At 44.3% G+C, this 11,133-nt stretch overlaps 2 protein-coding genes across 4 annotated transcripts; both read right to left on the minus strand.

Annotated features, from left to right (window-relative positions):
• Positions 1 to 714: 714 nt before the first annotated feature.
• Positions 715 to 7,865, minus strand: mansc1 (MANSC domain containing 1). Of its 3 annotated transcripts, none has more exons than XM_028044479.1 (4): positions 7,212 to 7,865; positions 4,200 to 4,487; positions 3,038 to 3,178; positions 715 to 2,326 (listed from the first exon to the last, which is right to left on the minus strand). In XM_028044479.1, the coding sequence occupies exons 2-4, from the start codon at positions 4,429 to 4,431 to the stop codon at positions 1,434 to 1,436; spliced, it is 1,266 nt and encodes a 421-aa protein (XP_027900280.1). In that variant the 5' UTR covers positions 4,432 to 4,487; positions 7,212 to 7,865; the 3' UTR covers positions 715 to 1,433. The 3 variants fall into 3 exon arrangements, with proteins under 3 accessions (XP_027900280.1, XP_027900282.1, XP_027900281.1); XM_028044481.1 differs by lacking the exon at positions 7,212 to 7,865 and adding an exon at positions 4,962 to 5,508; XM_028044480.1 differs by lacking the exon at positions 7,212 to 7,865 and adding an exon at positions 4,780 to 4,955.
• Positions 7,866 to 8,825: 960 nt separating this feature from the next.
• On the minus strand, positions 8,826 to 11,108 carry c4h11orf98 (chromosome 4 C11orf98 homolog). Its single transcript, XM_028044484.1, has 4 exons — positions 10,952 to 11,108; positions 10,289 to 10,413; positions 10,104 to 10,201; positions 8,826 to 9,182 (listed from the first exon to the last, which is right to left on the minus strand). Exons 1-4 carry the CDS (start codon positions 10,988 to 10,990, stop codon positions 9,064 to 9,066), a joined length of 381 nt encoding a protein of 126 aa, XP_027900285.1. The 5' UTR covers positions 10,991 to 11,108; the 3' UTR covers positions 8,826 to 9,063.
• Between the last annotated feature and the right edge of the window lie 25 nt (positions 11,109 to 11,133).

Below are 11,133 nucleotides of genomic sequence, written 5' to 3' on the forward strand. Positions count from 1 at the left end.
CAGGGGAGGCGAGTGAGGCAGAGCCTCGCCTGTCATCATGGAAAAATAATATATATTAATAAAATAATTTATATTGCTATTTTCACCCTGTGGTTTGTACTGTAAAGTATTTATTTTTCATCTTAACCAATTCTGAATTTTTTTTTTTTCAAAATCGCAGAATTTTTGCATTTTCCCATTCAAATGCTCAGAAGCGAAGCTGGTGAGGCAGCAGCGAGTTGAGCCTCACCTGGGATTGATCAACCTCTGGCTAACTGCACTGGCTGCCATTCGATGTTCCTCCTGTCTGTATGTTGCCAATAAAATGCTTAAAAAACATTTAATGTATGAACTGATTTTCCATAATTTAGCTTATGTATATAATGTAGTGTTTATTGTCACCAACTGTGTGTAACGCAATTCTGATCGATCCTCAGCACACGAAACGGCAGAGAACAGATTGGAGGTGAGGCAGGCAGTTCTCTGGCCTCATGGCAGGGGGCGCTCATGATCCCAGACATTGTGACTCCACAACTGCAGAGTAAGAGACAGTAACAAGAGCTGGTCATACAGTAAAGTGCAGCGATATATTTATAGTTTTCTCCTCTTACCACAGCAATCACTTATTAATAATCACAAAATAAACATTAAGCCTAAAACCATGTTACTGCAACAGACTGAATGTTCTGCTCTTTGTGTGGGAAATATCTGAGTGGGTTTTTTTGTGTGGCGTTGTTGTCAGTTGCTATGGCAACGAGCCTGCTCGTAGCTGCTCTGATACAGAGAGCGAGAAAGACGTGGTTTTGAGTTGTACTTTAACGGTTTTTCCCTTTGCTGTGGAGCACAAAATTAATAACATCTACACGTCCAAGTTTGAGTCAACGGAGTTATTCTACGGCGGCAGCGCGGCTATGGATGACATGTAGAAGAATTGTCTTTTTGCCCTCCAGCTTGTCCTCATGCGCAAAATTTCCTTATGTAAATAATAACATGCAGGGGGTCTATATTTGTAAATCTGATTATGATTAAGTCAGTGCCTCACCAGCTATGAACCTCACCGCATGTCACTGCCTCAGTGACAGAAACTGAATTAACAGAAAAAAGGATGACATCTAGTGGTGGTTATTAGAACTGCACAGATCAGATCAATGAACTGATCAGAGATCAGATCATTGTTCCAGTTTAAAAACCTAATTAAACCAGATCTGATTTAACTCGTCTGTAAATTTAATCTGTGTAATCCTTAAAAATGACTGAACACAGTTTCTCCGTCCATGCCAAGGGGCGGGGACTATCTCTGTGGCCAATGGAGAGTCGGGAGCTTCAACAGCCGAATCTGACCAATCAGAGAGCAGGATTCTCTGACTTCGTAAACAAAGCGTGAGCAGACGTTCAGAGTTGTGCAGCTAATACTTAAACAACTTTAAATAAAGCAGAAATGTTGGATTCTCCCGTTAAATCTCATAGTGCAGGTCGTTGAGCTCCAGTCTGGTGTAATGGCGCCGGTCAAAGGACTCCACGGCCTTCCGGCCGCCCACCGCCAGCGCCAGCGTCAGCACGGCCAGCGCCAGCACCATGAAGGCCACCACGCCGCCCTTCAGCGCCCCCTGGGCCGCCACCGCTTTCCCCCGGCTGGAGCTGGAGTTCAGGGTGGGGTGGCCCGGTTGGAGGTCGGGCTCTGACTGGACTGGGTCTTTGGGAATGAAGATCAGACTTGGCGGTTGAGCTGTCACTGTGGTGGTTGGCTCAGTGGTGGAGGTACGCTGGGTGGTGGTGGTGGTGGTGGTGGTTGGAGGCAGGGTGGTGGTGGTGATGGGGAAGGTGGCTGTAGTCGTTGTGGCTGTAGTGGTTGTACTGGTTGTACTGGTGGTTGGAGCCACAGTGGTGGGTGTACCTGAAGTTGTAGTTTTTAGAACACTAGTATGTTTATCTTCCACCTCCTTCCTTCCTGTTTCAGCAGGAAGTGATGTCATGGAGCTGGGAGCTGTTTGGGTAGTGGTGGTGGTGAGGGCTGGATGAGATTTTCCTTTCTTGATGGTTTTGTTTTGCTTCTTGCTGGTTTTGTTGGGTTTTCTGGTGGTGAAGGTGGGAGAGGATCCCATGGTGGTGGTGCTTGTAGTGGTGTTGGTGGGTGGAGTACCTGCAGGCTCTGTGGCAATGATGATGATGGGTGGGGAAGGTTCTGGGGTGGAGTGCAGTGCCTGGGCGGTGGTTGGTGTGCTGGTTGTGCTGGTGGGCTGGCTGGTGGTTGGTGTAGTTGGTGCTGATGTGGTAGAGGTGGAGGTGCTGGTAGTATGGAGTGTGGTTGTCATGGGAACAGGTCTCAGTGTGGGTGGATGACTTAAACCTGAGCAGGAGAGAAGAAAGTTGAAGTGTTATGACATTTTGGCCACAAGAGGTCAGCAGAGATACAGAATTATCTCTGCTGACCTGTTTATGGAAGACCATAACTGCCATGAAAGACGAAAAAAAGTCCAAAAGCAAGCCATAATTCTGACATAAAGAATCATAATTTAAAAAATGAAGTCAATTTTTGAGGTAAAAAGTCTTCATGATGGAAAAAAACAACAATCTTGATAAGAAGTTATACTTTTGAATGTTAAAATGATAATTCTGAGTTTTAAAGTCAAAATTTTGAGACAGTCATAATTTTGAAAAAAAAAAAGGTATAATTCTGAGAAAGAAAGTCAAAATGTTGAATTTAAAAGTCGTCATTTTGAGTTTTAAAGCCATAATTTAAAAAACAGTCAAATGTTTACATATAAAAAAGTCAGAATTTCACACTTTTAAGTAAATTATTAAATTTAATAATTTAATTTTTTTAAAATTTAAATTATAATTTAAATTTCAGGAGCAAGCCTCAGAAAATCAACATGACTTTCTCTCTCAAAATGATGACGCTGAAAGTCAAAATTATGAGAATTTTTCTGAAAATTATTATTTTTATTCTCGTAATGAAGGCTTTAAAGTTGGTGATTCTGACTTTCTGCTGGGCTTTTATGTTTTCTTTCATGGCACAGATGGGCTTCTAAACAGGTGAAACAGAAAAGCAGCAGACCTTTGTAGATGTCGTAGGTGTTGCTGCCCTCGGCGGCTTTCATCAGAGGACAGTCCGACTCGGTGGGACAGTGGAACAGCAGGCAGTTGTCTTCGCCAGCGTGTTTGTTGGCTTTGAACACGGCCATGTTGCACCGAGCGCCTTCAGAGAACAGAGCACAGGTGGCACTTCAGTCTACTGACCACTAGATGGCAGTAACTGTTACACATTGAACATTTAACTGGTAGTAAACACAGTCAACCTGCTACGCTGCTGGTCCACCAGGCTCAGCCGGGTCACGGTACCAGAACACTTTCTGGTTCCGGTTGTTGAACTTTTTGTGCAGCTAGTTTCACAGTGAGAACGATCCGAGTTAAATTCTGTTTAAATTCAGTTTATGGTCAAATGGTTAAATGAAAAATATGCAGATTGGGAATTTTTTTCATCCTTTTAATCATCAGAATAATCAACTACTAAAACAATCGTTAGCTGATAAAACCTTACAGTCCAAGTCAGAAGCTCTAGCCACCATCTCTGCTCTGAACAGATTCCTTAAAGGGACAGTATCATGTAAAATCAACAAATGTTTTTCATTCATCAGAAACAAACCTGCAGTGTTGCTTTGATTCTTTAATGCAAATCCTTTAATCTCCATGGCAACCATTCAGCTGCCCAAAGTGCCTGGATGTACCTAGCCCCGCCTTCGAGGCTTAGCTCCTCCCCCACTCAGCTCCTTCAGACTAGCCAGCAGCAATTAACAAACATCTTCTGAGCTCATTATAGGAGCTGCTGCTCAGAAAAACGCAGGTAAAACCATTAAAGGGTTAATAGAGGAGCCATGTTGGGATGACTTTCTGGAGGCGGAGCTGCAGAAAGAGCAGGAGCTTCTTAAAGAGACAGAGGCCCAATTTCAAGAAGTTAAATCCGGGAATAAAATTTCTTTTAACTCATATTTCATATATACAGAATTTTCTAACAGCTGAAGGTAACATAGTTACTGATTAAACTATAAAATGGCTGAAAACAGAGAATATTGCCCCTTTAAATGGGACAGATTTCTGACCAGAACCAGTCCGGATCAGCGGTTCTCCTCCTGAATGGCTCAGGTTCGGTAAAGTAATGTAAGGTAATGAAAACACTGAAGAAGCAGAGCTGATAACCAGCGGTTCTGATCTGGTCTCACCTGTTTGGACCTCTTCGGAGCAGCAGGCCAGGACGCAGTCCCGCTCCGACCGGACCGTCCGGGCCATCATGGCCACCGCGTCCCGGCTCAGCGCTGCCCTGACGTTGATGGCGGCGCCCTGATGCTGCCGGGAGAAACACGTCTCTGGTTCCAGAGCTGCAGCAGGAAGTGACATCAGCAGCATCACGACGAGCAGCCCGGGCAAAGGTCGGAGGTCGGCCGGGGGAGTCATGGCTGTGGAGTGTCTGCTGGGATCACGAAGGCCTCAAAACGGATCCAGTGGAGGTTCTGGAGAGGAAGAACAGAACGCAGTGAGTTCCTCTGGAGGTTCTGGAACCGACAGAAAACATCCTCCAGCAGCTGCAGCTCCTTCCTCGGTGCTCAGATTATGTTCAAACGCTCGGTGTCCCAGATCTGTCCCCTCCTCTGCTCGGCGCCACAAAGAGAGCTAAATCGGACCCGGACAAAGGAGGAAAATAGAAATCTAAAAATGGATCTGCTCCTGAAGGAGGAGGATCCATTTTTAGACTCCTTCATCGAGGTCAGGAAACAAACGAGGCTGAGAACCACAAAAACACACCTGAGAGGAAGAACGGATCAGAACCGGGCCGGAGTCAGAGTTCTGCTGCAAAACGACAAGTCGTGTTCTGGATCAGCCAGAACACAGAGATCTGCCGGGTCCAAACACAACCCGCACAGAACCGAACAGGACTGGACAGAAACAGCCAGAAAAAACTCAGTAGAACCAGAACCAAAACTCACCGCCTCCTCAGAACCTCGGGGGCTGTGTGGGTCCAGAGTCCGGTCAGCAGAACTTTGACCCGTTAGCGACACGGTTCCTCTTATCAGAACTTCTCAGCAGCTGATAACATTTGGACCTCCAAAGTCCAGTTGACGTGAGCAGAACCGCCCGATCTAGAACCTGTTGGGTTCTAAGATTAACCGGTTCTGATCCGATCACACTCGGGGCTTTATCAGCTCTAACTTCATCAGAAGAGCAGGTGACGGTTCCGGTTCTGTATTCTCAAAGGTTCTACAAACAAACTGCTACCCAGAACCATCAGCAGTAGAGGTTCTGGTTCGGGTCGCTTCTGAAACTCTGTAAATTTTCCTCAGAATGACGTTTGAACACTGGGAACAGAACCGATACCCGGTGTACTGGTTCTGACCCAGTTCCGTGAGGCCTGAAGGTCTTCCACAGAACACGTTTGGGCCTTTAGCCCGTCATAATCACACTTTCACGATTTTACTCATTAATTTATAAATGTTATGTCAGAGTTTGAAACTACATATTTGCTAGAAAAATAGTTAACCTAACTGGTTAAATATTTAGTCAGAAGCTCAATATTTAGCTCGGAGTTAAATCTTTAGCTAATATGCTAAAACAAAAAACAAAAAAAAATCACATACCGACAACCGGAAATAGACTACCAAAATAAAAGCTGGGTCTTCCGAAACTTCTGGATTCAATGTCGCCTCTTTTCAATCTGTCTTGAACATTTGTGCTTAAAACAAAAGGTGAGCCGTTTTAAGGTAATAGAGACGTTAACCAACGGATCTACAGCAACAGAGATGCACTAATTCACCTGCAGGGGTTTAGAGTAGCATCCACTTCCGGTTATCGATAAGCGAATTAGCATTTTAGCTACTTGGCTCCAAACTAAATATTTAGCTCGATAACTTGTTATTAAGCTAAGCTTGTTGATTAAATATTCAGTTTGAAACGGCAACATTTATAAATTATTAATTAACATATTAACAATAACCGTAGTTGTAGGAGCAGATTATGCCTTTCTGTATTCTAAATGGTTTGGGTCACATGATCTGTCAGCTGTCTATTTAGGTAGCATGCGGTGTTGATGACAGGAGGTGTGTTCCACCCGAAAGGGGGAAACAATTTTTGACCGCAACGCAACACAACGCAATGCTATTGAATGAATGCTGTGTGGATCGCTGGAACTATGTTAGAGGTGTTATTGACAACATGTTAGAGGAATGACTTGTTGTACAAAGGAAATAAGATGATGATTGCCGAGTCATGGAAATAAATGGATGAACTGGACTAACATCAAGGACGGCTCTCATTTCAGTCAGCGGATAAGTGATCGGCGTGTCAACTTTACCCCGGTGTACCACCTCAGGGGCTTAAAGCTTTGGCTTAGCCTCTACAGTAGTAATAATAATAATACTCAGCTCAGATGTGTGCCGACCTGCAGGCTCCTTTATGGTCCACATGGAAAGTCCCTCATGGGGCCCATTTTTATGTGGTACCACACAGACGTTAAAAATGGGACAAAAATATGTTACGTCAGTCTTTTCCAGAAGAGGCCCACTTGGTGGGTTTTCAAATGCTCTATGGGGTCAATATGGAAGTCGGACGGTCCCACATGGGGCCCATTTCAGGAGGAATCAGCTTAGTTCACTAAGAAAATGTAAATATAACAGCTGGAAACAGCTGATTGGACCCAAACCAGCGTTATTGTTTCCTAAACGATTGATTTCTAGGTCGCCCATATGGTACCCACATAGAACTTAAATATGGGTCCCAAACAGGTTCTGTGTATCTTTACGAGGTTTGACCCCATTCCTGATGGCTTTTCAAACTTACATCGAAATGGGCCCAATAAGGAGGCTGTGGGTATCGTGGGGCCCATTCTCCAACTCTTATGGGTCCCACAGTGGCTATGAACTGAACCGAGTCAATCTGGACTTTGGAAATAAAATCCCAGGATCTATAGCAGTTCTAGACTCTCAGACCTTATGGGTCACACGGTGGCTGAACTGGTTTTACTGGTAACCGGTGTGAAACCAGTTCAGTGTGAGTGAATCGGTTCTGGATCTCTGCTGATTATGTTCAGAAAAACTGGATGTTTCCGGATTGTGGAAATATATAACAACGTTTAAAAAAAGAAAAAAAAATTCCCGATCACAGCGCGTTAACTGGTACGTACTGGTTATACTGGTTATACTGTTTACACTGCTGCCGATAAGCAGCACAAAGCGGCGGTGTACCTGAGCGGTCAGCGGGGACTCCGTTCAGCTCAGTCCGGCCTCCATCGTCCTCCGGCGGTCAGTGTGGGGGCGGATGAGTCGGTGTTTCACTAAAAGCTGGAGGAATTCAGCAGGTCCAGTTCACCAGAACCAGTTCAGTCCCAGTTAGCGGCGTCAGCCATCCCAGGACGACATGTTGGGAACCAAAGAAAAGCGAATGAGGGAAACGCCGGTGAGCTGAGCGGGGATAAAGGGCTCAGCGGGAGGAACCAGCGGAGGAAAGCAGCAGCAGGTCCCCGCTCAGAGAGCCTGGAAGGCGGCCAACAGCTGCTCTCTGCCTCCTGATGCTGGTGCGCAGGATCCGCTGCTGCTCTCCTCAGCCTGACCCATTTTAGTCTTTGTCCTCTGGAAGGGGGAGGGAAAAGCCTGCACCCCTAGTCTGAGCAAAACAAGCCCCGAAAGCAGCCCGAAAATAACAAACACTCACATTAATTATTACTATAAAGACGCTTTATGGTCCTCAGCTGCCAGAGGACGGAACATTAAACCAGTTTATTAATCAGACAAGCTGCTCAATAATTAAAGATCTGATTGAGAAAACATCTGAAAGAGAAAATGGTCTCCATGTAGAAACCAGTATCTGCTGTATGGAAGGCCGTTAGAGCATTAAACAACCGCTAAACTGCGGAAACATTGCATACAGGGCCGGCCCCAGATCCTACAGGCCTGAAACAGAATGTGATCTGGGCCCCTTCAGAGCGTCTGGGGACCAGGATTACAAATCATCCAAGGCTGTAAATGTTCTAGAGCTTAATATTATGAACATTAAATACTGTCCCCATTCATGTCAACAATAACAGCGATTTAATCCAGGAAGGTTTTGTTAGCTGGAAGCTAGCTGAACATCACTGCTGGTTGTCACGGTTAAAGTTACTAGTTTACCAAATAAATATTTAGTTAGCAAGCTTTAGCTCCAAAATAAATGTTTATGAAACTTGCTGATGAGCGGAAGTGGATTATCAAAATAAAAGCTGGAGTTGATTCTGAATCCTTCGATGCTAATGAAGTAACTGTCTTTAAACAGTCACGCTCTTTTAAGCTGAAATGTACAAGAGGAAAAGAAACAAAACAGGAGTTTTTAAAGAGGTTCAGAAAACCCAGCTTTTATTTTCATAGTCCACTTCCTGTTATCAGCAAATGGATTTCTATTCACTTGCCAAACTGAATTGGTGGCTAACTGAACATTTAGTTTGCTAAATAAACTGTTTAAAACATTTAGAAAAAAACAACATGATGAAAATATGAACCCACATTTTTTCTCTTCGGCTAAATAACCAAAAAAAAAAGAATCTTTGTAACTTTATTCATCTCTTCATGCTGGTTGGACGTCGTACGGAAAAACATTAATGACAAAAATGTTTTTTTCGTTTTCAAACATGATGGACTGATAAATTTGATTCAGAACAAGCATACCTCGGTCCAAATGAAGACAGGATTCTGTCTCTGCTCCACCAGAACCTGAAACCCAAACAGCTGAGATGTTTGACCTTCACTCTGACCTCTGCGGGGGTTTCAGGTCCAAATGACCCGATTTACTGCCGGTTCTCCTGTCCAATCACAAACTGAGACCAGAGATGGAACATTTGGACCTTTTTATTACAACAGAGAAACAGTAAAAATGTCCACTGACGTCTGACCGGGTTCTGACCAGGTTCTGCCCTCAGAAACAGAAATTAATCTGCAGCTTCGGTTCCTCAGCGGTTCTGATAAACTGGACCAGATGAAGTTCAGAGAAGGTTCTGGTCGCTGGTTCTGATCCACACTAGGTGGTTCTGAGTTCATGCAGAACCTTCCTGACTAATCGGACCTCTGCTCACTCCACATCCTCCATCTCCACATCTCCATGGCAACCAGGCCCCTTCTTCTTCCTCTTCTTTGGAGCAGCTGATGATGATGAAGAGGAGATCTTCTTCTTCTGTGGTTCTGGTTCCACTGAGGACGAAACATTTCAGACTGAAGTTAGACAGACGGTCGGACCTGAGTTCTGCTGCTGGCAGCCAGACGGGTCAGAACCAGAAGCAGGTTCCACCAACTCAAATCCAAGATCTTTTTAAAACAGTTTTTATGTTTTTTAAATGTTAAAAGACTTTTATCACCACAGAAATGCACAAAGGAAAATTTCACATTTATACGTATATAATATTTAAAAGCACTGAAAACCACTGAGGAAATGATGGCACTGCTTTGTGACGTAGCTAGTCGCTAGCTTCATCGTCCAGCTAACCGCAGATGAACGCAAATAAGCTAGCTGGTAGTGATGCTAATCTTCCAGAACCTAGAAATTCATTCAGAAATTATTTTTAATTCAAAAACAAAATTTTCTGTTCAAAATTTTTAAAATTTTTTGTGACCGACAAGAGAAAATGAATAAAACATTTATAAATAAAAATCTATAAGGTTTCAAATTCCATCAGTTCATATTTAAACAAAAATAGGTCTGCATAAAATTCTGTTACTTAAAACTATCACTACTATTAGGTTAGCTTAGCTATCTGTTTTTTATTAAATTATAACAAAAACAAAATCAAAGTATTATTCAAAAATATAATTTTACAAAAAAATTGAGCATAACAAAATTATTTTTTGTAGACTTTTGAATTAATTCAGAACTCCCAGGACTAGGAAATGCAATTTCCCTATATAATCTGTTTTTAACCTTCATTAGCTAACTAGCTAGCATTAGCAGCTAGTTAGCGGTAGCCCCGACCGGCTCAGTTCACAGTTCATAACGAAGACGTCTGCGTGTGTCTCAAGCATTTGCCAGACAGAAAAATAAAAAATATTAAATAGTTCTGCTGCGGCTCAATGCAGGCGGAGCGTCGTTTGGACCTTCAGGTGAGTCTCAGGTTCTACCTTCCATGGATGACTTCTCCGTCTGCAGGTGCTGCAGCTGCTTCAGCAGCTTCCGCCTCTTCTTCCCAGAGAGCGTGATGTTGGCTCTGGGGCTGGACCTGAGGGACACGCAGGACACGGAGGACAGGTGAGAGGAGTTCAGGTGAGAGGAGGACAGGTGAGTTCTGTCCGTCTGCAGCACTGACCGCCTCTTCTTCAGGTGATGGACGGTGATGAGGTCTTGGTCTACTACGGCTCCAATGATCTGGTTCTGCTTCTTCTTCTGCCGGCCCAGAACCCGGCGCCGCTTAAAGAGCTTCTTCCCGAGCTCCTGAAGGAAACCAGGACAGGTCAAAGGTTAGGAGGCTTCAGAGCAGAGGTGACCAACCAGGAGGAGGCGCTGTTTTGGAACATCTGCGTCAGAACAGGAATACTGACCAGGATTATGTTGTCATAGTAATCGATCTAAAATCTGTTCCATATTTTCATATTGGAGGAAAAAAGAAAACATTTTAAAAATAACCGGAAACGTGTGAAGAAAACTGACAGGACTGATCATCTGGCCCTTGTGATGATCCACAACCAAGTGGACAGGGCAGCTAGTTTACAGGAGGGCAGATATTAATCAATAACTGAACTTTTAATTGATAAATAAACCTCACATCAGGTTCTGACCAAATGGACCTGGAAGGATTCTGACGGACTTTCCAGAAACATCTGGCCGGTGGCTTTAATGTTCTGTCAGCTTCCGTTGGTTCAGCAAGTGGATCGGAACCGGAACCTTCTGGACCTCTGACTCGCAGCTTTCAGTTAGGCTGACCCGGACCCTGAACCAGAACCCGTCAGAACCGTTTGCTCCGGCTTCTTACCGTCTTGGGTCTGTTTATCTTCCCCCCTGGAGGCGCCATGTTGCTCCTCTTCTCCCACGAGGACCGGAACCGCCCTTCTTCTTCTGCTGTTTCAGCGCCAGACAACGCAACACCGCCCCCATGTGGCCAAACTCTAGATTAGTCTGTAAGCTCAACCCGTCTCATGCAGAACCAGAACCTCT

The sequence above is a fragment of the Xiphophorus couchianus genome, chromosome 17 (assembly GCF_001444195.1).
Source record: "Xiphophorus couchianus chromosome 17, X_couchianus-1.0, whole genome shotgun sequence".
Taxonomy (NCBI): domain Eukaryota; kingdom Metazoa; phylum Chordata; class Actinopteri; order Cyprinodontiformes; family Poeciliidae; genus Xiphophorus; species Xiphophorus couchianus.